General features: G+C 43.5%; 1 protein-coding gene across 2 annotated transcripts in view; it reads left to right on the forward strand.

Moving 5' to 3' along the window:
* Positions 1-22,472, forward strand: part of NPSR1 (neuropeptide S receptor 1) — a 155,348-nt gene extending 132,876 nt beyond the window's left edge. For both annotated transcript variants that reach the window (XM_088018421.1, XM_088018422.1), the window contains 3 exons: positions 16,624-16,710; positions 21,343-21,523; positions 22,382-22,472. In XM_088018421.1, coding sequence (XP_087874547.1) covers positions 16,624-16,710; positions 21,343-21,523; positions 22,382-22,472 — 359 coding nt within the window. The remainder of the gene's footprint in view (positions 1-16,623; positions 16,711-21,342; positions 21,524-22,381) is intronic.
* Positions 22,473-24,886: the final 2,414 nt, after the last annotated feature.

Here is a 24,886-nt window from a genome sequence, read left to right on the forward strand (position 1 = left end):
GAGTCAGCCACCATGCCTTACATTTTGACAGAGACTCAAAAGCAAGCAAAGGAGGGGGAAAGCCTTATAGTGGAAAAAGGGAAGACTTCAGATGTGCCCTGACTGGTGACTATTGGCTGGGAAGCTGCAGGTAAGCTAAGTAGAAGCATGGCAACCATGTGGTTGGTTAGGGGTATATATTTGGCTTCTTCTGATTGGTTTTAAGTTGAAAACAGGGACAAAAACTGAAGAAACTGTCAGTCATTAATCAAGTGTTGACCGTTTGGGGTAGATTTTTACAGGTCTTACTGGACAGGGGGAGAGAGACTGACTTATTACAAATTTGACTTGTACACAGTAGGTTGGCCTTCTGGTCTGGTTACTATAGATAATGGATTGGTTTACTGGCCTGGTTGCTGCAGAGTGTGGGTCAGGGCTCTGTTTTTATACATGGTCTGGCCATGATCCATCTGTTTATTCAGTCTATCAACACAAGCTAACAAGACAGAGGAACAGACAGAGCCTCTCCTGCCAGCCACTTCACTAAGTTCTTTCCATACTGTATCTTCTTGAATCCGTACACAGTGCTGCAAGGCGCATTATCATCTCTTTTACAAATGGAGGACAGGCGTGAAGGTTAAGCACATACGATTGACCAGAAAGCCTGTTTTCTCCCCGATACCAGGCTGCCTCTCAGAAAGGATACTGAGGAAAGGGAGGTGGTAAATGACCAAAAAAAAAAAAAAAAGCTCAAAGTGAAAAAACCCAAACCCTGGCTCTTTGGCATGGCTTCTCTTCCACCTGGCTCCTAGTGTTTTGCCCTGAGAGCACTATTCTGGTCCCAGCCCCTAAAGTATTTTGATTTGAAGTCTTTAAAATCTAAAAGGTGGCCACTACTGGTCAAGGGCCCAATTTTATCTCGGTAGGCTGAGGTCTTCCTATATTGCAGATTTAAATCAGGTTGGTTTAAACCCCTGTCCCGTGCTTCTTGCCAGTTGCAGGAGGCTGGCGTGTCCTGAGCTCTCCCCCTGAGCTGTCACATTCACCTACCCACCTCCGAGTGCTCTTCTGTTCGCTCTGCTCCTGGCCCAGCAAGCATGGGATCCACATCACTTTCCTTGAGTTTATCACTCCCAAGAGTAAATAGAGCAAATGTCGAGGTGATGAAAGGTTTCCACATCCTATCAGCTGCCCCGCACCCTTTTCCAGCAGGCTTTTCACCACCATGGTTGGGCTCTGTCTCTCTCCAGAGTCCCCCATATCTCCCTGTGACTAGATTTTCCAGTCCCTAAACTACTGGCTTCCCCTGTCCTCCAGTCTCTGAAATAGTACAAAGCCACATAGAGGGCAGTTTTCCCACTGGTATACAATATGCTATTACCCTCCCCAAAGGTGGAAATGGCTACAGTCAATTTTTATTCTTTAATACAAGTCTACATCTCCATTACTGCTATTTTTTTTTTTTTTAGTTGTCCATATTAACACCAGTGAGCCCCTTCTAGAATGAGGAGCAGATAGTAGTGTCAAAAGCCCATGTACTCTCTGTATCTGATTCATAAATGGAACTTACCTGATTTTCTATTTGTTATTACAGCCAGGCTGCTGAGGAGTTGGCTGGTAAATAGATCTCCGGTGGTGTTAGCCTGCCAGGATTATTGCTCATCAACAAGGGGACACCGGCAATGATTAGTGTGAACAGAAGCACACTGTGTAAATGCAGGCGGCAAAAATCCAAGCTCTCATTCCTTTATGAACCACTCTTCTTACCGGCAAATATGTCTGTTTTATCTACCTCAGAGGCGGACAGAAAGAAAAGAAAAAGAACTATTTAATAAATGATCTACATACTTTCCCACAAACAAGTGCGGAAAGCAAGAGGTGGTGGGGATGAGATTTTCAATCTTGTAGGTAATCTTTCATAAACAGGCATGCTTTTGATGCCCAGGGGTATCTACTTCTGTAAAACAGAGCATTTAACTGCATAGGGACGGGAGATGCCGAGGTGCGGCCACAGAATGCGCAAACCTATCTGCGCATGACTGCGTCCAGCCGCTGTGGCTCGGGAGACGTGGTACGATCCATGGCATGTCCAAACTGCATGTTTCAAATTAAGTGAGTCAGAATGAGGTGGATAAAAAAGCTTTGGATTAGGGACTGGGTTAGAGTCGTCTTCATTTCGAGCTAAGTGAATTTGAGATAAGCCCATTAACTGCTCTGAGTACCTTTCTTCATCAGAAAATGTAGGCAAAATGGCTTCCCTACCTATAAGGACATTTAGCAAAAGACATAAAGAACTTCATGGAAAAAAAAGTAGAAAGATATAAATAAATGAAGCTTATAACAAGTTCATGGATAGTACGATTCAATAGCTTGAAGATTGTCAATTCTCCCCAACAGTCTACAGATCAATGCAGTTCCTGTCAAAATTAAAACGGGACATTTTATTGAGCTTGACAAACCAATTTTAAAATATACGTGGAAATTTCAAGAGCCAAGAATAGCCACGACACTCCTGGAGAACTAGAACAAAGGAGGGGAGGTTTACTGTATTCAATATTAAAATCTATCATAAAGTCAGAGTGATTAATAGAGTATGGTAGTGACACAATAGACAAATGCAATAGACAAATAGAAAATTAAAAACCTCAAAACAGAACCTACACGTATATGAAAACTTGATATATGTCGGAAGATCATAGGGGAAGAAATAAAACTGGCTCTTTATCTCAATTTATAGGCAAAAACAAATTCCGGGTGAATTGGAGACTGTAATTTTGTTAACTTTAAGCAGAGCAAAGAACAATTTTATTTAAGTAAAAGATGAATTTATTCATGAACAGCAGAGAGATTGCAATTCGGGACAAGAAGGCATGGCGAACCTTAGGCAAGTCCAAAGAGAAGAAGGGAAGGTGAGCTTTTATTAGGTTTTAGGAGGAAACTGGGGAGGGCTGTTCTGAACAAAAGGTCACTGGAGAACGAGAGTTCCAGGTGGTGGTGGTTTCTCACCGGCAGCAGGTGGTGGTTGGTGCTTTGGTGCTGGAGCAGGGAGGGATCTTCCTTACTTTTCTTAAAGGCAGGAGACAAGTTCGTGTGTGAAAAGTGAGCTCCCTTGTCAAAACGATTCTGTTTCTTCTTTCTGTTCGTTGGGCAGGCTGCAGGGAGTGATACGTGTGAGTGAGCGCCTCACTTCTGACTCTGTTTTGCGTGAGGTTTCCTGTATGTTCAGGATATATAAAACTTTTCAAAGAAAATGTAGGGCAATACCTTTACGACACTGGGATAAGGAAGGACTTCTTAAACAAGATCCAAACAACATCTTTTATGTTAAATCATAAAAGAAATGATAGATAAATTTGACTCTTAATATTTAAAAAGTCAAGTACAAAGTGGGAGAAGTTATTTGCAACACAGAGACCTGGGAAAAGGTTGGTATCCACAATGTATGAAGAACTCCTAAAAATCAATTTAAAAAAGAGTTTTTTAAAAAGATGAATATAATAAAAAAGTCACAGAGATGAAAAGTACAGCATAAGGAATATAATTATATATTATAATTATATAATATATAAATATATATATTATATATATTTTATGTATATAAAATATATAAATGTTATCACAATATTGTGATAACATTGTATGGTGACAGACGGTGACCACACTTAGCATGGTGAGCACTGAGTAATGGATAGAATTGTTGAATCAGTATGTTGTTCACTTGAAACTCTTATAACATCGTATGCCGATTATACTTCAATTTTAAAAATCATATACAACAACAACAAAAGATAAATAGAAAAAAATGAACAATACACAAACAGGCATTTCACAGAAGGGGAAAAAAAAGGAATGGCCAAAACTAAGATTCTCAACCTCACTGATGATCAGGAAGATGCACATTTAAATCTCAGTTAGATACAATTTTCTACCCACAGGATTAGTAAAAATGTTAACGCCTGATCTTTCAAAGTGGTGAAAAAGACATAGAGCTCATGGTTTATTTGGCAATATCATTCCTCAAAAACATAGTAGACTTCTGATCCATTTGCTTTCAGTCAGTTTCATGTGCCAGGAACCATGTCCAAAAAGTCTTTCTTAATAAAATTCTCAGGTCCGACTTGTTTCTTTTCTTCCTCATGCCATCCCTGTCTTTAACTTAATGGAAGCTAGGTTGAAGCCATCTGAAACAGTAGTCAGGAGGCCACATCCTTAGTCTCATCTTTGCCTCAGGAATGATTCTGAATGGGTCTTCGGCTGGTTAAAACTTCTCAGTGTTATAACTTAATTTGGGGACCAGGGTCCGCTCCAATGGCATAAGACTTGCACACTTAGAAGGTATACACATTTGCCTTAATGCTCCACTCACATTTTCACCCAATTTGCACCAGGTCATGCAAAGTATGTATCTGTTACTATCAGGGGCCAGAAACCAATGGACACTTGCAACTCTATGAGATCCCAAATTGTAAGATTTTCTTTAACTTCCCGTCATTTTTGTTCATAAACCAACCAACTCTTGTCTGAATTCGTCTCTTTTTTCTAATACCTTGCTAAACACAGCTGGTAGCGATCAACATACACTATTAACTCTATTTACCAACTGTGATGGTTAATTTTATGTGTCAACTTAAATGGGCTAAGGGATGCCCAGATAGCTGGCAAAACACTATTTCTGGGTATCTGAAAGGCATTTCTAGAAGCGTTTGAATTGGTAGACTAAGTAAAGATGTTCTCACCAGTGTGGTAGGCATCATCCAATCTGTTGAAGGCCTGAATAGAACAAAAAGACAAAGGAAGGGTAAATTTGCTTGAGCTGGGACATGCATCTTCTCCTGCCCTTAGACATCAGCACTCCCGTTCCTGGGGCCTTGGGCTAGGACCAGGATGTACACCACTGACTGCCCGAGTCTCCAGCCATTGTGCTCAGACTTACACAAACATCTTCCTTGGTTCTCATGATTTGTATTTGGACTTAATTATACCACCAGCTTTCCTAGTTCTCCAGCTTAAAGACAGCAAATTGTGGGACTTCTCAGCCTCCATAATTTTGTGAGCTAATTCCTATAATACATTTTCTTTTATGTATATCTCTATGTATTTCCTATTGGTTCCATTTTCTGGAGAGCCCCGACTGCTAACCCAGGCTTGTCCTATGGGCTCCAGGCTCAGTAGTAAGCACACAATTTGACTTCCCAGGCATCGTATGTAGATGGTTCTATGAAATGGATCTCTAGTGTCCCAGCTTCCAATATCAGTTTCCTTGCCACCTGCTGCTAGCCCACAGGCCATTGCCACGTTTTTGATTTTTGTTATGATAGTATTGCATATGAGATACCAACTTCTGCTTCAGTTAAGGAAATACTAGCTGCTATATCGAAGAAACCCCCAAATACAGTAGCCTTAACAAAGTAGAACTTTGTTTCTTGTTTAAAGTCCAATTGACAGTAAAAGTCAAAGGGAAGGGCCCTGCTCCACACAGTCATTCAGAAACTCAAGCGGATGAAGATTCTGCTGCACTTAACAGATGGCTCTAAGATCCTCTCAGCATCAACATCCGACAGTCAGGGGTGGGAGGAAAAGAGAGAGGAGGACTAGTCAGGTGGTTTATCTGAGCCAGGCCTGAGAACAGTGTCCATGGATTCTTCCCATGTTCCCATAGGTAGAGCTTAGTCATATGACTACACGCTACTGAAAAGAAAAGGCTTGGCGGGCAGCTCACCTGTCTCTGCCACGGTTATTTTAGGTCTGCCAGGCTTCCTGGTTCTACCTGAGCTGAGGAGCTGAGGAACAGAAAAAGCTGTGAGGTAGGCGAGTTAGGTCATACCTCCTCATAGCTAGCTATGACCTCTGGTTTGTTAGAGGGTCAAAAAAAACCCCAAGGGAAGGTAGTGGTCAAAATCCCACAGCTAAGCAGGTGAGACCTAATGCACTAGAAATATTTAACACTGAGTTTACATTTGTAGATAAACAAGTTATCAATGATCGGAAATCAATTTCAAATTTTAAAAATTTTACAATTCAGGCATTTTAAATTTTTAAAATCAGCCCGAAATACATAGACTTCCCAACATATGAAAAAATATTTATTTTAAGACATCCCCAGGTAGATTTCCTTGTTACAAACAAATCACCTGCACTCATTATAAGCCCAGAGATGACATAGTCCCCTCCCGACCAGGAATAAATTCTGTCTCATTTAAAAATCCCAGGACACCAATTGCTCCCCTTCAGGCACTCAGTTCACAAAAACAATGGATTCCCAGTGGCTCAGCAAGGGGCATGAAGCGTGGCAAGGTAAGGAGCAGGAACTGGCCCCTTGGAGACTAAATGGACAGTGTGGGCCCCCACTAGGGATGCATCCGTGAACTAAGACTGCCTAAGGCAGCATGCTGCTTCCAGTCCCGAATCTAAGGGACCTGCTGCCTCAAGGCTACCCCAGCTATTGATTCGCAGGGATGGCTGGATTTAACTGCTTTTTGCTCCAGCTCAGCACCAAGGCCTGGGTGGAAATAATCCTTTTATCTCCCAATAAAGGAGAATTACTGGCATTTTGTAGCTCAGTTCTCTTTGAAGAGCCATCTTTAGAAGCTGGAGGCTTTGCATTTCCTAGAGTGGTCAGATTAGAGACGTTTTTCACTGATCTCATTGGGAGATCAAAGGGCAAGTAGTTGATTATATTGTCACCCAGTTGCCCTGTGGAAAGTACTGCAAGGTTCCATTTTAAAAAGTTAGAGCACAAATGTCATTCTCAAGAACTTTTCTGAAAAACCAACCAAGTCTTCACAACCATATTGTTTCAGAGCCAGCTGTTACTCCAGCAAATGGGGATATTTTGAAAGGATATAATTTGGTCAGCTGTATTTCTTACTTGCCTCCCCTGGGTAAAATCCTTCTGGGAGAATTTTTGGATGTATATAATTCCTATACAGATAACAATCTAAATGCAGTAATACCGTCTGTTCACATCCGTAAAGGCAGTTCATCTTCATCCTGAAATACTATTAAAACTTTATTTATCCCAATTAATAAGGGAATTGACATTCTCAGCATAGGGCTTGGCATCTTAAATACATTATTTTATTTTTATCTTCAAAACTCTGAGTTTGGTGCAGGGCACCTGGGTGGCTCAGTCGGTTAAGCGTCTGACTCTTGGTCATGACCAGATCATGATCTCAGGGTTGTGGGATCAGTCACGGGATCCAGCCCCGCGTGGGGCGCCACGCTCAGTGGAGAGTTTGCTTGAAAGATTCCCTCCCTCTGCCCCGTTTAAAAAAGCCTCTGAGTGATGGCGGAGGAGTAGGAGACCTGGATTTCGTCTGGTCTCAGGAATTCAGCTGAATAGGGATCAAACCATTCTGAACACCTACGAACTCAACAGGAGATCGAACAGGAGAGTAGCAACAACTCTCTGAACAGAGAAGCGACCACTTACTGGAAGGTAGGGCGTGCGGAGAAGTGAATCCGAGGCGATATTCGGGAGGATAGACGGCGGGGGAGGGGCCTCCGCCGGCCGCTTCTGGCAAGTGCTAGAGCCGCGGAGCACAAAATCGGACCTTTTAAAAGTTGGCTCGGCGGAGGGACGTCGCTGCAGTGGCTAAGCGGGGGGTGGAATCCTCCCGGGACAGTGTGGTCTCAGGACCCTTGGGGTCACAGAGAGACCGGGGGTGCCTGAGTGCGGCAGAGCTCCCAGGTATCAGAGCAGGGAAGCCGGCTGCAGAGACGGAGCAGAGTCGCGGGCTCTCAGCTCGGGGGGGCCACAAACTGTGATCTGCGGCCCAGTCGGGGCACGGCTCCCCCAGCAGGGACCCAACAAGCAGCAGATCCGGGGAGACTCCCCTTCCTTCCCGGGGAGGAGCGGTGCGGGAACACACTGCAGGGATCTGCTGGGTTTGGAGACTCCGAGCGGGGTCGGGTGCCAGAGATAGCAACGCTCGATCACAGGCCGGGTGAGCACGGAGTGCGGCCAGAGACCGGGGACACGGGAGTGACTGCTTTTCTCTGGGGGCGCACTGAGGAGTGGGGCCCCGAGTTCTCGGCTCCTCCGGGCGGAGACTGGGAGGCCGCCATTTTCGCCCTGGTCCTCCAAAGCTGTACCGAGAGCTTGCAGGGAACAAAAGCTCCTGAGAGCAAACTGGAGCAGCTTCCTTAGCCCGGACCGACAAGGGTGGGGCAATTCCGCCTCCGGCAAAGACATTTGGGAACCACGGCAACAGGCCCCTCCCCCAGAAGATCAGCACAAACAGCCAGCAAGCCAAGACCAAGTTGATCGATCAAGGAGAATAGGAGAACTCCAGCGCTAGGGGAATACTGCACATAGATTCATGGCTTCTTTTTTTTTTTTTTTACCATGATTCATTATTTCATCAAAGTTAATTTTTGTTGACTTTTTTTATTTTTCTTTTTCCCTTTTTCAACCAACATCTTATAAATCCCTTTTTAAAAAAAAAAAAACATTTTTTATTTTTTTTCCATTTTTAGAGTCATATTTTATCCCTTCATAGTAGTTATCCTTGTTTTTGGCATATATATATAAGTTGTTCTCTCTTTAAAATTTTGAGGTACAGTTTCTTCTAACAGATCAAAATATACCCTAAACCACTAGTGTATGGCTTTGTTCTAGTCTCCTGCCTGATCACATTCTCTCCCTTTTCCCTTTTTTTTTTTTCCTTAAATCTTCTTTCTTTTTTCAAACAACTTATCTTACCAAGTCCTTTTATAAAATCTTTTATAATTTTCATCTTTACAGTCATCTTCCATCCCTTCATTGTATCAACCCTTATTTTGTACATATATGTCTTTCTTCCTTTAAAATTTTAGGAGGCACTTTTTCTAACAGACCAAAATACGCCCAAAATCTAGTGTGTGGCACTGATCTATGCACTAGCCTGATCATATTTGATCATATTCTGCCTTTTTTGAATTGTTTTGTTTTTGTTTTTATCTTTTTTCTTTTTTTTTTCTTTTTCTCTTTCTTTTTTCTTTCTTTCCCTTTCTTTTCCCCTGGTTTCAGGTCTTTTCTGATGTGTATACAGTATATTTGCTGGGGACGTTGTAAACCTGTTAGCCTTTTGTTCTCTCATTCATCTATTCTCCTCTGGACAAAATGACAAGACGAAAGAAATCACCTCAGCAAAAAGAACAAGAGGTAGTACCGTCAGCCAGGGACCTACTCAATACGGACATTAGTACGATGTCGGACCTAGAGTTCAGAATCATGACTTTAAAGATACTAGCTGGGCTTGAAAAAAGTGTGGAAGTTATTAGAGAAACCTTTCTGGAGAAATAAAAGAACTAAAATCTAACCAAATCGAAATCAAAAAGGCTATTGATGAGGTGCAATCAAAAATGGGGGCACTAAATGCTAGGATAAATGAGGCAGAAGAGAGAATCAGCGATATAGAAGACCAAATGATGGAAAATAAAGAGGCTGAGAAAAAGAGAGAGAAACAACTACAGGATCACGAGGGCAGAATTCGAGAGATAAGTGATACGATAAGACGAAACAACATTAGAATAATTGGGATCCCAGAAGAAGAAGAGAGAGAGAGAGGGGCAGAAGGTATATTGGAGCAAATTATAGCAGAGAACTTCCCTAATGTGAGGAAGGAAACAGGCATTAAAATCCAGGAGGCACAGAGAACCCCTCTCAAAATCAATAAAAGTAGGTCAACACCCCGACATCTAATAGTAAAACTTACGAGTCTCAGAGACAAAGAGAAAATCCTGAAAGCAGCTCGGGAGAAGAGATATGTAACCTACAATGGTAGAAACATTAGATTGGCAACAGACCTATCCACAGAGACCTGGCAGGCCAGAAAGGACTGGCAAGATATCTTCAGAGCACTAAACGAGAAAAATATGCAGCCAAGAATACTATATCCAGCTAGGCTATCATTGAAAATAGAAGGAGAGATAAAAAGCTTCCAGAACAAACAAAAACTAAAGGAATTTGCAAACACGAAACCAGCCCTCCAAGAAATATTGAGAGGGGTCCTCTAAGCAAAGAGAGAACCTAAAAGCAGCAAAGAGCAGAAACGAACACAGACAACAGACAGTTAACAGTCACCTTACAGGTAATACAATGGCACTAAATTCATACCTTTCAATAGTTACCCTGAATGTAAATGGGCTAAATGCCCCAATCAAAAGACACAGGCTATCAGATTGGATTAAAAAACAAGACCCATCCATATGCTGTCTGCAAGAGACTCATTTTAGACCCAAAGACACCCCCAGATTGAAAGTGAGGGGGTGGAAAACCATTTACCATGCTAATGGACACCAAAAGAAAGCTGGGGTGGCAATCCTTATATCAGACAAACTAGATTTTAAAACAAAGACTGTAATAAGAGATGAGGAAGGACACTATATCCTACTTAAAGGGTCTATCCAACAAGAAGATCTAACAATTGTAAATATCTATGCCCCGAACATGGGAGCAGCCACTTATATAAGGCAATTAATAACAAAAGCAAAGAAACACATTGACAACAATACAATAATAGTGGGGGACTTTAACACCCCCCTGACTGAAATGGACAGATCATCTAAGCAAAAGATCAACAAGGAAATAAAGACTTTAAATGACACACTGGACCAAATGGACTTCACAGACATATTCAGAACATTCCATCCCAAAGCAATGGAATACACATTCTTCTCTAGTGCCCATGGAACATTCTCCAGAATTGATCACATCCTAGGTCACAAATCAGGTCTCAATCGGTACCAAAAGATTGGGATCATTCCCTGCATATTTTCAGACCACAATGCTGTGAAACTAGAACTCAACCACAAGAGGAAAGTCGGAAAGAACTCAAATACATGGAGGCTAAAGAGCATCCTACTAAAGAATGAATGGGTCAACGAAGAAATTAAAGAAGAATTAAAAAAATTCATGGAAACCAATGAAAATGAAAACACAACTGTTCAAAATCTTTGGGATACAGCAAAGGCAGTCCTGAGAGGAAAGTATATAGCAATACAAGCCTTTCTCAAGAAACAAGAAAGGTCTCAAATACACAACCTAACCCTACACCTAAAGGAGCTGGAGAAAGAACAGCAAATAAAGCCTAAACCCAGCAGGAGAAGAGAAATCATAAAGATCAGAGCAGAAATCAATGAACTAGAAACCAAAAGAACAGTAGAACAGATCAACGAAACTAGGAGCTGGTTCTTGGAAAGAATTAACAAGATTGATAAACCCCTGGCCAGACTTATCAAAAAGAAAAGAGACATGACCCAAATCAACAAAATCATGAATGAAAGAGGAGAGATCACAAGCAACACCAAAAAAATACAAACAATTATAAGAACATATTATGAGCAACTCTATGCCAGCAAATTAGATAACCTGGAAGAAATGGGTGCATTCCTAGAGATGTATCAACTACCAAAATTGAACCAGGAAGAAATAGAAAACCTGAACAGACCTATAACCACTAAGGAAATTGAAACAGTCATCAAAAATCTCCCAAGAAACAAAAGCCCAGGGCCAGATGGCTTCCCAGGGGAATTCTATCAGACATTTCAAGAAGAATTAATACCTATTCTCCTGAAACTGTTCCAAAAAATAGAAATGGAAGGGAAACTTCCAAACTCATTTTATGAGGCCAGCATTACCTTGATCCCAAAACCAGACAAAGACCCCATCAAAAAAGAGAATTACAGACCAATATCCTTGATGAACATGGATGCAAAAATTCTCACCAAAATACTAGCCAATAGGATCCAACAGTACACTAAAAGGATTATTCACCACGACCAAGTGGGATTTATTCCTGGGCTGCAAGGCTGGTTCAACATCCGCAAATCAATCAACGTGATACAATACATTAACAAAAGAAAGAACAAGAATCATATGATCCTCTCAATAGATGCAGAAAAAGCATTTGACAAAGTACAACATCCTTTCTTGATCAAAACTCTTCAGAGTATAGGGATAGAGGGTACATACCTCAATATCATAAAAGCCATCTATGAAAAACCTACAGCGAATATCATTCTCAATGGGGAAAGGCTGAGAGCTTTTCCCCTAAGGTCAGGAACGCGGCAGGGATGTCCACTATCACCACTGCTATTCAACATAGTATTAGAAGTCCTAGCCACAGCAATCAGACAACAAAAAGAACTCAAAGGCATCCAAATCGGCAAAGAGGAAGTCAAACTCTCACTCTTTGCAGATGATATGATACTGTATGTGGAAAACCCAAAAGACTCCACCCCAAAACTGCTAGAACTCATACAGGAATTCAGTAAAGTAGCAGGATATAAAATCAATGCACAGAAATCAGTGGCATTCCTATACACCAACAACAAGACAGAAGAGAGACAAATCAAGGAGTCGATCCCATTTACAATTGCACCCAAAACCATTAGATACCTAGGAATAAATCTAACCAAAGAGGCAAAGGATCTGTACTCAGAAAACTATAAAATACTCATGAAAGAAATTGAAGAAGACACAAAGAAATGGAAAAACGTTCCATGCTCATGGATTGGGAGAATCAACATTGTGAAGATGTCAATGCTACCTAGAGCAATCTACACATTCAATGCAATCCCCATCAAAATACCATCCACTTTTTTCAAAGAAATGGAACAAATAATCCTAAAATTTGTATGGAACCAGAAGAGACCCAGAATAGCCAGAGGAATACTGAAAAAGAAAAGCAAAGCTAGCGGCATCACAATTCCGGACTTCCAGCTCTATTACAAAGCTGTCATCATCAAGACAGTATGGTACTGGCACAAAAACAGACACATAGATCAATGGAACAGAATCGAGAGCCCAGAAATGGACCCTCAACTCTATGGTCAACTTATTTTTGACAAAGCAGGAAAGAATGTCCAATGGCAAAAAGACAGTCTCTTCAACAAATGGTGTTGGGAAAATTGGACAGCCACATGCAGAAGAATGAAACTGGACCATTTCCTTACACCACACACAAAAATAGACTCCAAATGGTTGAAAGACCTAAACGTGAGACAGGAGTCCATCCAAATCCTAAAGGAGAACACAGGTAGCAACCTTTTCGACCTTAGCCGCAGCAACTTCTTCCTAGAAACATCGCCAAAGGCACGGGAAGCCAGGGCAAAAATGAACTATTGGGATTTCATCAAGATAAAAAGCTTCTGCACAGCAAAAGAAACAGTCCACAAAACCAAAAGACAACCGACAGAATGGGAGAAAATATTTGCAAATGACATATCAGATAAAGGGCTAGTATCCAAAATCTATAAAGAACTTATCAAACTCAACACCCAAAGAACAAATAATCCAATCAAGAAATGGGCAGAAGACATGAACAGACATTTCTCCAAAGAAGACATCCAAATGGCCAACAGGCACATGAAAAAGTGCTCAACATCGCTTGGCATCAGGGAAATCCAAATCAAAACCTCAATGAGATACCACCTCACACCCGTCAGAATGGCTAAAATTAACAAGTCAGGGAACGACAGATGTTGGCGGGGATGTGGAGAAAGGGGAACCCTCCTACACTGTTGGTGGGAATGCAAGCTGGTGCAACCCCTCTGGAAAACAGTATGGAGGTTCCTCAAACAGTTGAAATTAGAGCTACCGTTCAATCCAGCAATTGCACTACTGGGTATTTACCACAAAGATACAAATGTAGGGACCCGAAGGGGTACGTGTACCCCAATGTTTATAGCAGCAATGTCCACCATAGCCAAACTGTGGAAAGAGCCAAGATGCCCATCGACAGATGAATGGATAAAGAAGAAGTGGTATATATACACAATGGAATATTATGCAGCCATCAAAAGGAATGAGATCTTGCCATTTGCAACGATGTGGATGGAACTGGAGGGTGTTATGCTGAGTGAAATAAGTCAATCAGAGAAAGACATGTATCACATGACCTCACTGATATGAGGAATTCTTAATCTCAGGAAAGAAACTGAGTGTTACTGGAGTGGTTGGGGGTGGGAGGGATGGGGTGGCTGGGTGATAGACATTGGGGAGGGTATGTGCTACGGTGAGCGCTGTGAATTGTGCAAGACTGTTGAATCACAGATCTGTACTTCTGAAACAAATAATGCAACATATTTTAAGAAAAAAGAAAAAGAAGATAACAGGAGAGGAAGAAAAGGGGAGTATGTCAGAGGGGGAGACGAACCATGAGAGATGATGGACTCTGAAAAACAAACTGAGGGTTCTAGAGGGGAGGGGGGTGGGGGGATGGGTTAGCCTGGTGATGGGTATTGAGGAGGGCACGTTCTGCATGGAGCACTGGGTGTTATGAACAAACAATGAATCATGGAACACTGCACCAAAAACTAATGATGTAATATATGGTGATTAACATAACAATAAAAAAATTAAAAAAAAAAAAGCCTGAGTTTGGTATTTTATGCCTTGTTTTTTAAACTGGGAATCTGAAGCTGGAAACAGTTGGTCGTTGCCTAAGTTTACACAGCTGGTAATTGGTAGAGCTGGAAAGTATATTCAGGTCTGACCTTGGAGCCTGTCTCCTTCCCAGGAGACCACCATGGAAATCAGCGTTTTTCAGCCTTGGCACTATTGGTGTTTGGGACCAGATAATTCTGTTTTACTCTCCTGTGCATCTAAGGATGTTTAGCAGCATTCCTCACCTCTACACACTAGATGCCAATAGCAGCCCCCGCTCCTCCAGCACATTGAGACAACCAAAAATGTGTCCAGACATCGGCAAATGTAACCCTCGGGGGCAATACTGCCCCCAGCTTAAACCGCTGCTGTAAATGCTTCTGCAACGTTTTGCTTCCTTATGCCGTGAAGTCTTGTGGTCCTGTGAAATGCACAGAGTAATCTGAAGCCCTAACAGTTCCTAAGAGTGGCCTCACAAGGTACACATCAAGAAAGAAAACACCAGTTATAATTACCACTGCCGCTTATTAAACATAAAAGCTTCTTCCTACTACTCCTGATAACCGCTTGTCCCCTCCAGTGAGTAAATGTTCACACTGTGGAAAGACTCAGAAGCTTCAGTGGTTTGCAGTCACCTCAGAAATTCAGCCCAGACTCCCTGGGAAGACGTTCTAGATCTTTCCACTTCGGCCTCAGTTCTCCCCGCGCTGAAAATCAATATCCTTTTAGGCTCCAGCCAAGTGAGGTGACTCCCCCATGGTCCAACTATATCTGACATTTTCTGGTTTCCATGTCTCGGCGAGGACACTCGCTCTGCTTCACGTCTCTGTCCCAGGCTCACTCCCAAACCCCCCAGGTCCACCTCTGGATTCTCTGCATCTGCCCTGCAGCCTTTCCCGCATAACAATGGGGGATGGCTCTCTCCCTCACAGCCGGTTTTCCTCTCCCTCCTGTCAGCCAGGCTTGTCCTCACCTAGGACAGTTGTGTGACCTTTCCTGCTGGACTGAAACCTCCTAGAGAACAGGAACTTTATCTTAGCCTCTTCTGTTCAGTCCTTATCTTTTGGCAGATGTGGCATGTTGGTCAGATTGGGCTGGATTAGACTGGAGACGGTCTAGAATAATAGTGCAAAGATAAACTTCAGACCAGTTTCCATGGGATTAAAATAAATTTCAAATGTGGAATGTGAACACTGTAGTGAGGACAGGCAAGCACAGCAGTGTACAACCATCCTGCCCCATATGACAGGTGCCCCGGGTAGGCCTTTGACATGGGCCACTGCTAGGGTCGTGCTCATTGAGCCCCAATCAGTGGCATCCAGCTAAGGGTGCATGGGACTAGCATCCCATTCCCTGCTTCCCTCGCTAAGGGTGTGCTGGGGCAAGGTTGCGGACGTCCACAGGAAGGGCACCTTTTCCCAGTTTTCACAAAGGCGTCATATTGCCTGGCAGAAGCTCTGACAGTGAAAAAACTCTTCCGCAGTGGCAAGGGACCCTGCGTCCAACATCTCCATTCCCAAATGTACCATCTACACACTCCTTTTACTAAGAGCTATCACTCTGAATTCTGTCCACCCCAATCAACTTTTATTTTACCACTACCTCTTAACTAGAGAGCGGTTTGTATTCATTGATTCAACAAATATATATTAATCACTCACTAAGTTTAGAGGATACAGCAGTGAAGAAAACAAAGTCCCTGCCTCCATCAAGCTTATTCTCTAGTAGATTCGTATATGTACCCCTCGTGTGTTTACCATCAAACAACAGCCCACGTAGAATTAGATTATATATCCAGGCTCCTACTTGGGACAGGTTGTTTTGTTCTGTTTTGTTTTTCATATCCCTGGCTTGAGCTGTTGTTGAGAGTGGATCTTCTGAGTTAGATGAACGAGTTAGTCTGGCGTAACGATTCTAAGAAAATGGCTTTACCCTAAGTTCCTGAAGTGGCTGGATGGGTAGCTCAGCATTGCCCCCTGGCTAATTCCAGGTCACAAGGCTAATTCCAGTTTGGCTGGTTCAGGGCATTCAGCCAAGACTCTGGAGAGAGTCCGGATGTCCCAATGCATTTGCATTTTATATTAAGCTGCAAACTGAGCAGTCTCAAGCATCCAGCCCAAAACCATCTTTACTCTGAAAATACCCAAGGAGGTCCTCCCAGGCAGAGGTGAGCAGGATCTAAGTGGTCCCATGAGAGCTGTGGATCTAATCTGTGATGTTCCTATTGGCAAAAACACCACTCCATTTCACCATTCCCCCTTCTCTATCTCCAGATGGAAAGCTGTGCACCAGTTACCACCGAGGGCTCATCTCAAAGGCAAAAATCAAAGCCATCCAGTATGGCATTGTCATCATTCTGGGTAAGCGAAGTCCCTCCTTGTGTTGCAGAACTGTGTGAACATTCCAAAAGCAAGCTTGTCCCAGGAGCTGGTGGCGGAGAGCCCGCACAAGAAAGGAATTTGTCTGCAGGCACTCTACCTTTGTCTGACTGGAGAGGAATGTGTGGAATTTATCCATCCACCTGTGTCTCCTTCAAGGGCAGACCGGTGGTTCCCAATCCTTCCCTTTAGGACTACAGTTGCCCACCAAGACTATGGGGTGTGGATAATTTGGAGAAAGTTGATTAAGTCATAACTAGCTGAATGATGCTCACAATTACCCAGTTGACCCTGCTGCATTCTCTGAGACATATTCTCCCCTAAGGCTGAAGTTTATGAGCAAAGAAAGACAGAAGTGGCATTCCATTTCTTCTGGATATTTAATCGCAGGGTCACTACAAATCCCTCCCTAATGGCTACTTGACCTTCTCCCCTTTCTCTCTACTCCTAAGACCCATAACATCACTTCATCTTAGGAAAAAAACGGTATTTCTAGAGCACATAATATGTGTCACATTGGTGTGTATTCTTTGCTTTTCTCAAACCTTCGAAGCTTCCTTCCCCTTACTCCCTCTTAGCTAATGACTTTGCTTCATATTTCACTAAGAAAACACATTATCAGACTAGAACTCCCTCATCCTCCCAGCTTCGTATCCATCGACCTATCTGCCTTTCTACAATGTGCTCTGTCTTTTCTCCTATTCCGGTGGATCAACTGGCACTGCCTCTGTCTAAGCCCAGAATGGTTGCTGGAGCCCCGAATCCCATTCCGTGCTGCTTCCTCAAGAATTTCAGCCCTCTCATTATCTCCCCTCCCCAACAGGTCTCCCCTTAACTGGATCGTATGCATGTAAATATTGTGCAGGAGGCCCCTTGGTGAACTCCTCAGTACAGACCCACTTCACCACTCTCTTCTAACACAACTCCTCCACGTTTTACCTCTCGTTCTCTGGAGCCCGTTTCCATCTGCTTTCTCTCCTGTCACTCCTGTAACCACTTTCTTCAAGGTCATCACAACCTCTAAAAGGCCAGTGTCAATTCTCAATCTTCATCTTGACTTGTAAGCAACATGTAATCTGTTTCTCTTTTTAAGAACACTTCCTTTGCTTGGAAATTCTACTTATGATTTCTACTTGAGATCTTGATTTGTATTTCTGATAAGCTTATCATAGTCAACATGTCAAACCGAAAGTCTTGGCATATTCTCTTCCCCCACGCAAAGTAACTTTTCCGCCAATTGTCCCTATTTCAGTAAATGACACCATCTTTCACCCAGTGTCTCTATCAAAAACCTAAGGGTCATCTATCTGTTGTTATTCTATTTCTCAGACATCCCACATGACTAGTGCATCAGCAAGGCCTGAAGGCTCTACCTGCAAAATAGCTCTCAAACCCAACCAGTCCTCACTATCTATACAACTCCTGTCTTAGTCAAAGCTTCTACAAATTTCTGCCTAGAACATTATAACTGGTCTTCTCTTTATTCCTTTTCTGCAAAACAGCCAATGTGATCTTTCAAGATTGCAAATCAGGTATCATCACTATCCTGCAAACCCACCTCTGGCTCCCCATTACATTGGAATAAAACCCTACAGTTCTACCATGTATGATCTACCCCTTGGCCAGGTCTCCAGCCTCACTCCCAGCGCTCTCCTCCTTGCTCATTCTATCCCGGTTGCATTGGTCTTCTTGCTAGTTCTTCAAAATGTCCACCTGTTTGCACCTGGGGGACCCCGTGCTGTTTCCACCACCTGCAATACTCTGCTCCAGATAGCCTGGCTCCCTCCTCACATCATTTTGTTTCCCAGCAGTGCTCCCTCTTCAGCCAGGCCTCCTCCACAAGTCTTAAATAGCCCTCCTCTAGTCTTTACCTGGCCGTATTTTTCTTCCTACTCCCACTTCTACCTGAACATTTTATCTGTTGATCTGCCTATTATCCGTCCCCTCCCCGGCACTGGTTTAAATCCGTGAGAGCAATGACTTTTGCTTTTGTGTTCCTTGTGTTATTATCGCCAAAGCCTGAAATAGGATCCCACATACACTAGGTGCTTCGTTAATATTTTCTGGGAACAAATGAATTAGGATATGCAAGAAGGAAAGGGATTTGTGCGATTTTCTTTTTATGTAGCTCAAACACTCCCTTCCCTACCCCTCTGGCAGCTCCTGGGAGGCCTAAGAAAGCAGGCCTTTGGTCTTAGCTGCGTATCAGATCACAGAAATAATCAATCTCACCTTTTCTGAGACGCCATTGCAAAATGCCAAACAGACCAGGCGCAGAGGGACTCAGCCAGCAGGACAGAGGCGCAAAACAACAATGCAGGCAGAGCCGGGGCTAAAGCGGATACAACCACCGCGGCTCACAGTCCTTTCCCAACAGCTGACCAAGTAGCGCAAAGATTCTCTTGCCTTTGCTGACGGTCAGAAATAGAGATACACATCCCCTGGATGTTGAGTCAGAAGATAAATGTTATACATGTGGTCCAGAGCCAACATAATTATTTGTCATCAGGAACCATCTGCTCAGACCCTGAGGGTCCTTTAGTCGGAGAGCAGAGAGGCCCCCCCAAGAGGGTCAGCCAGTGTTAACAGCCCAGTCAGACCAAACCAGCCCTTCCTATAACAGATATCTTGGAATGCCCCTTCACCATCCTGAAATGAAATGTGTAATTAATACTATCTACCTAACAAGTCTTAAAAGATCAATATGTAAGAACATAAGGGAGGACTAGAGAGAAAATAACGTATAATAAAACAGAGCAGATTTCAATATGTAAACACTTGGCCACAGCTACACTAGAAGAATAATGAAGTAGGCAGCTAGATGTAGTAATAGCTACAAAGGAAAATCAATACAGGTGTGTTTTCATGAAGACATGAAAATAAAGCAGCATTGCTGTCAGGGACTTGATTTTCTGAGCAGGTAAATAAATCCTGCTAAAGTTCCAAATTAGAAAAAGTAATCTTTCCTCCCTTTGCAAAGGAATTGCCTTTCTGGAAAATTCACCATTTCTTAAAAATATTTGCGTTCATATACAGAATAGAGTTAGGTTTCCAGACTGGAGTAATTATAAACAGAGTTCTCTGCTACAAAAATGCTCACTTGGACAGTCAAAGGATGGATGGGACATGGGTGGGACAGCCTGCCCCACACAGAAGGACTAGTGTCCCCGGGCAAACCAGATCCGCCACCAACCCCACACACACACATACATAAACATGCACATTTTTTTCAAAATGCAACCAAAAGGCAATTTTGCCCCTTCATGGCCCAGAACCACTATTCTAGGCCAAGCTAGGCTTAACTGCCAGTGCCTAGAATGCTCAGTGGTCTTTGTGTTTCAGTTGCTCCTCTTTAGTCCATCGCCAAGGCCTGGGGAATTAAACACACACTGGTCAAACAGTTACAGGGGAAAGTTGGCCCCTGCAAGCAGATGGCGAAGGAACCCTGACTTCTCTGAGGAAAAGTCCTATGGGTGAGAAAGGGGGAGAGGGAAGGTGGAGAGGATGTAGCAAGAAAGCGGAAGATGACACGTCCGTTTCTAGTCAGCCCCAAGGCTGTTGACCTCGGTGCGTGTAGGTACTAGTCCAGTTCTCCAGAGAAAGAAGAGATATACATGTATGTAAAGAGAATTATTAGAAGAAATTGGCTCACGTGATTATGGAGCTGAGAAGTCCCAGGTTCTGCAGACCTAGGGGAGCCGATGGTGTAGTTCCAGTCTGAGTCTGAGTGTGAAGGAAGGCAGGAGAGGAACGATGTCCCAGCTAAAAGGTAGTCAAGCAGACAGCATGAATCCTCTCTCACTCAGCTTTTTGTTCTATTCAAGCCTTCCAGGGATTGAAGGGGGTCACCCACATTGAAGAGGGTGGTCTGTTTTTCTTAGTCTACCAATTCAAATGTTCATCTCATCCAGAAACACCCAGAAATAATGTTTCACCAAATATCTGGGCACCCCTGACCCAGTCAAGGTGACCTATAAAATTCACTATCATACTCTGGATCTCCCCACCTACCACCCATTTCCTCTGAGGATTTGGAGACAAGCAGAATCAGGGGCTCACACACAGACTGACGTGGAGAGGGGTAGAGGGCAGCTATTTTCTGGAGTGGCTGACTTAGAAAAGGAAAAGAAAATTAAGAACATTGTGATGAAGCCAGATTGTGCTTTGAAAACATTAGGCACCACCTTTTCCCCCTGTCATACCCTAAAACCAGGAGTCACTATCGGTCAAAATGCTTCCTGTTCTTTTGTTTTTTTTCTCATGGAGTCCTCAAAGAGTTTTGCTGGTTTTCCTTCCACACTATGTGGGATGAGAAGCTGAGGCCACGCCGAGCAGTTCCCAACCTTTGCAGTAGGACTCACAACAGGGGTCAAATCGAACCCTCCCTTTACAAATTCACTCAACTCTGGCAACGTACCTGTGGGCTGTGTACATATGCATGTATATGTGCGTGTGTGTGAGTAAACATGACATTAACGTTAACACACAATGTTCTAAATATTTCTGAGAGATCTCAGGTGCAAAGGAAACTCCTATTTGGAGCTCGACTTGGGGTCACCACTGAAAGCCCCCCGGCTGTGTCTGCTACAGTGCTAACGGCTCTCTTCTCCCCAGCCTTCATCTGCTGTTGGAGTCCATACTTCTTCTTCGACATATTGGACAATTTCAGTCTTCTTCCGGACACCAAGGAACGTGTCTATGCCTCTGTGATCATTCAGAACCTGCCAGCCTTGAATAGTGCCATCAACTCTCTCATCTACTGTGTCTTCAGCAGCTCCATCTGCTTTCCCTGCAGGTAAGGGGCACTGCTGCCTGGGCCAGTGCAGATAGCCACTGTAATTGGACTCCAACATGTGTCTTTTCAGGTAATAGTTGAGATGCTTGAGGGTCAGAAAGGTTTGCTAGTGTGACAAATTCAAACCCAGGTCCAGGTCATGGTCTATGCTCTTTCTCCTATACCACCACCTCACCTGCGATAGCAACCATCTTAATCAGGTCATGCATAGAAGAACTTTCTTTTGTTCAAAGCTTCCCAACGTGAATTTCCTCAATACGATGCTGTGGGGATAGCAGCACCCAAAGCATGATTACTGTGTGATAGATAAACAGAGGAAGGCTCGTGAAGGTAAGTGACACTACTGAGGTTATATGAAAAATAAGTACCAACGCTGAAATTAGATCCCTCCCACAACTACTCATTTTTGCTCTTTTGAGGCTGTTTTACTGCATAAGCTACGGAGAGTAGGTGAAGAGATCCATAGGAGATAGAATAGTAAAATGGTTTAAGGCTGGGGTTTGATGCCCGTGGCTAAGGTTCAGATCCTACCATTGCTGATTCATAGCTATGTGTTTACTTTGAGCAAGTTAGTTAATTTCCATAAAACTCAGTGTCCTTGCCTATAAAATGGGGCTAGTAGCAGTGCCTACCCAGGCTCTGGTACTGACCATTGGGAAGGAGGGCTGTGAGGGGTGGGGAAGGAAGGTGCGTGTGGGGGCGGGGGGGAGGGAGGGTGGGGGGCGGTATCACACGCAAAGTGCTTACAACAGTGTTTGATCCTCAATACATCCTCCATAACTATTACTGTTTAACATCCTTACTTCCCTTTTCATCAGGTCAAATTATTTTTCCCACCCTGATTTATTCTTTCTCTAGGGAGCAAACATCACGGGATTCCAGAATGACATTCCAGGAGAGAACTCAGAGGCACGAGATGCAGGTTCTATCCAAGCCAGAACTTGTCTAGACTCTGGGGCAGTAGGATTGCTAGGCTGAGCCCCGTCAGCAATTCTGGATCCCTGTCACCAACCTGGGTGTGTGCATGGAGCTTGGGCTGACTTCTCTATCCTGTTCCTTCCATCACTTGGGAGATGCACAAGGCAAGCATCCTAAGGAGTGTGTGTCGCCTGCATCAGCAAGCACTGGCCAATGTGAGGTCACCAACTATCCATGCCGTCCAGGAAAGATGCTCCCTCTTTCCCCGTGATTCCCAGCCGTCCTTCCCACTGGTCAACACCAGAACCCAATGGACAGAGGCATCTCTGGCCCAAGGTCCAGGCTTGGGCAAGCAGAGGGGACTAAAGAAGTACAGCTGTACTACAGGAGTCTTCTAATTACAACTTAAGACGTAAATAAAGACTTGTTGAAGCCTAGATTTTCCCCCCATTTTTGGATTGGCAGTTCAGCAGTTGTAGCCAAGAAGATATTTGTCCTTGAAATGGCAACAAATTCATTTCCAGGCACAGGTACGTTGGGTCTCCTCTGCGCGTAGCCTCAGTTTGCAGTTGGGTGTGTTGGCAGCAACTAACCTTACAGTCCTGTTGTATCAATCAATGATTTGTCAAAAGAACCCAACGCTGGCCCTCTAGAGGAAGGTTAAAATTGAGGGGCACTTTCTGCGATGGGAAAAAATAATAATACTAAAAAGTCATGGGCACCAGACCTCCAGTCTCCGAGAGTTGGGACCTGGGTTTCACATGTCTTTGGCTCCCCAAAAGCCCCTTCCTCGGCTTTCCACATTTGGGCCACTCTAGGCTCCAGTCCTCACCGTGCAGAGTCACCTCTTCCCCTCTGACCTCTCTGAACCCTCTCTTTAGTTGAAAGCTGAGTCCCTGTGGCTTTTCCAGGCACGATGTTCCCGTAAGCTCTCTATCGGTTTTGCACGTTGCAGCCATTGGCTATCTAACACCTCGTCCAGAAAGTGCTGGTGGGGTTTATTTTGACAAGTCTGGAGTTTGGTATGTATAAGCCTAATCCAAGTGAAATATGACTAAATGTTTTCTAGTCAATTTTTGCCATCAGATTTTTTCATAAGTGGAAATGGCATAATTTAATTTGATTATATATACATCCCCACCCACGGCTCTGGAATGTACGTGAGCTCCTTATTTTTAGCCTCACATACATTCTTGACATTAAAATCTCCTTGGCAAAATCCTCCTTCCCAGAATTATTCTGAGCTTAAGTCTTTTTTTTTTTTTTTTTTTTGGCCTACCGTGCTAGTGGAGTCATTAAAATGTGCAGTATATTTTAATAGCACTCCGTTCCTCATTATGGTGTCAACCCAGAAACTGCATGTTTAAGGTCACAGTGGCATTTTTTCCACAAACTCTCTTATCAATTCCTTCTGTCCTTAGGCAGAAATGAGCCTCCTCAGTCACCATCTCTTTCAGAATTATTCTCTGAATTGAGGAGACTGAATAATCTAGTTTTATGTCAACAAAATAGTTTTGAAGGCTGCCTCCCTTTCTGTCCAGCCAGCTAAATGTGAGCAACCCCAGACAGTTTGAGTGGTCAAGAAGTACCTTTCAACGTTCCACTTTAAATCAGGATGTGCCACCGAAGACCCACACAGAATCGTTGCTAAAATAGCTGCCTGCATGGAAGCCAATTAACAGAGCAAAATCTGGCAGGTGTCCTGGGTGGCAAAACAGGGGCCTGGGTTCTCCTGACAGATGCTTTCAATCTCTGTCAAGTTCTGGTCTGCAAGAGTCATTACATGCCTACCTCATCCATCAGTAGAGTCTGACAGTGAAGGAGAGAGTGGAGTGAGGGGCTTTGTGTTCTTTTAGAAACTGGGAATGCGATTTTGTAGTTTGCCCTAATGCTGTGTCTCTCATTCCCCAAGAAGACTGGACATCAGTGAGATAACAGCTCAAGTTGCTATAAGAGAAGGTGCCGCTAAAATGAAGCTTGCTTTGTACTGGTGTGGATTCTGGAATCCTCATCTCCCACATATCTGCTAAGCTTGGGGAAATCCAATTTAAACATTATGGGAACACTGGTAGTTACTAGTCTTCTGACCTTGGGAAAAATCATTTAATGTCTTTGGGCTTCCATCGTCTCATCTGAAAGATGCGAACAGAATAAGGCTGGAGCAGAGGATCTTGCAGGTTCTTTCTAGATACAGTGCCGAGACCAGAATGGTTTAATGACACCAAGAGAGTCAGACCTTCTGAAATTCTTTCCCCAGGGGACCAATGACTTCGTGACTTAACACTGAGTCATTTGCCCTTGATAACTTCCCCATCTATCAGTACGAAGTCAGAGAAACATTTCCTAATCGAGAAATACAGTTCGAACTCCTGGAGAAAATGAGAAGCTTAGTACTGTGATGTCACTGTGGACAGCCGTGGACACCCAAGTGGGGTCAGAGAAGTC

This window comes from Eumetopias jubatus, unplaced genomic scaffold (genome assembly GCF_037043125.1).
Source record: "Eumetopias jubatus isolate StellerSeaLion01/CBP00866 unplaced genomic scaffold, mEumJub1_p1.0 scaffold_14, whole genome shotgun sequence".
Taxonomy (NCBI): Eukaryota; Metazoa; Chordata; class Mammalia; order Carnivora; family Otariidae; genus Eumetopias; species Eumetopias jubatus.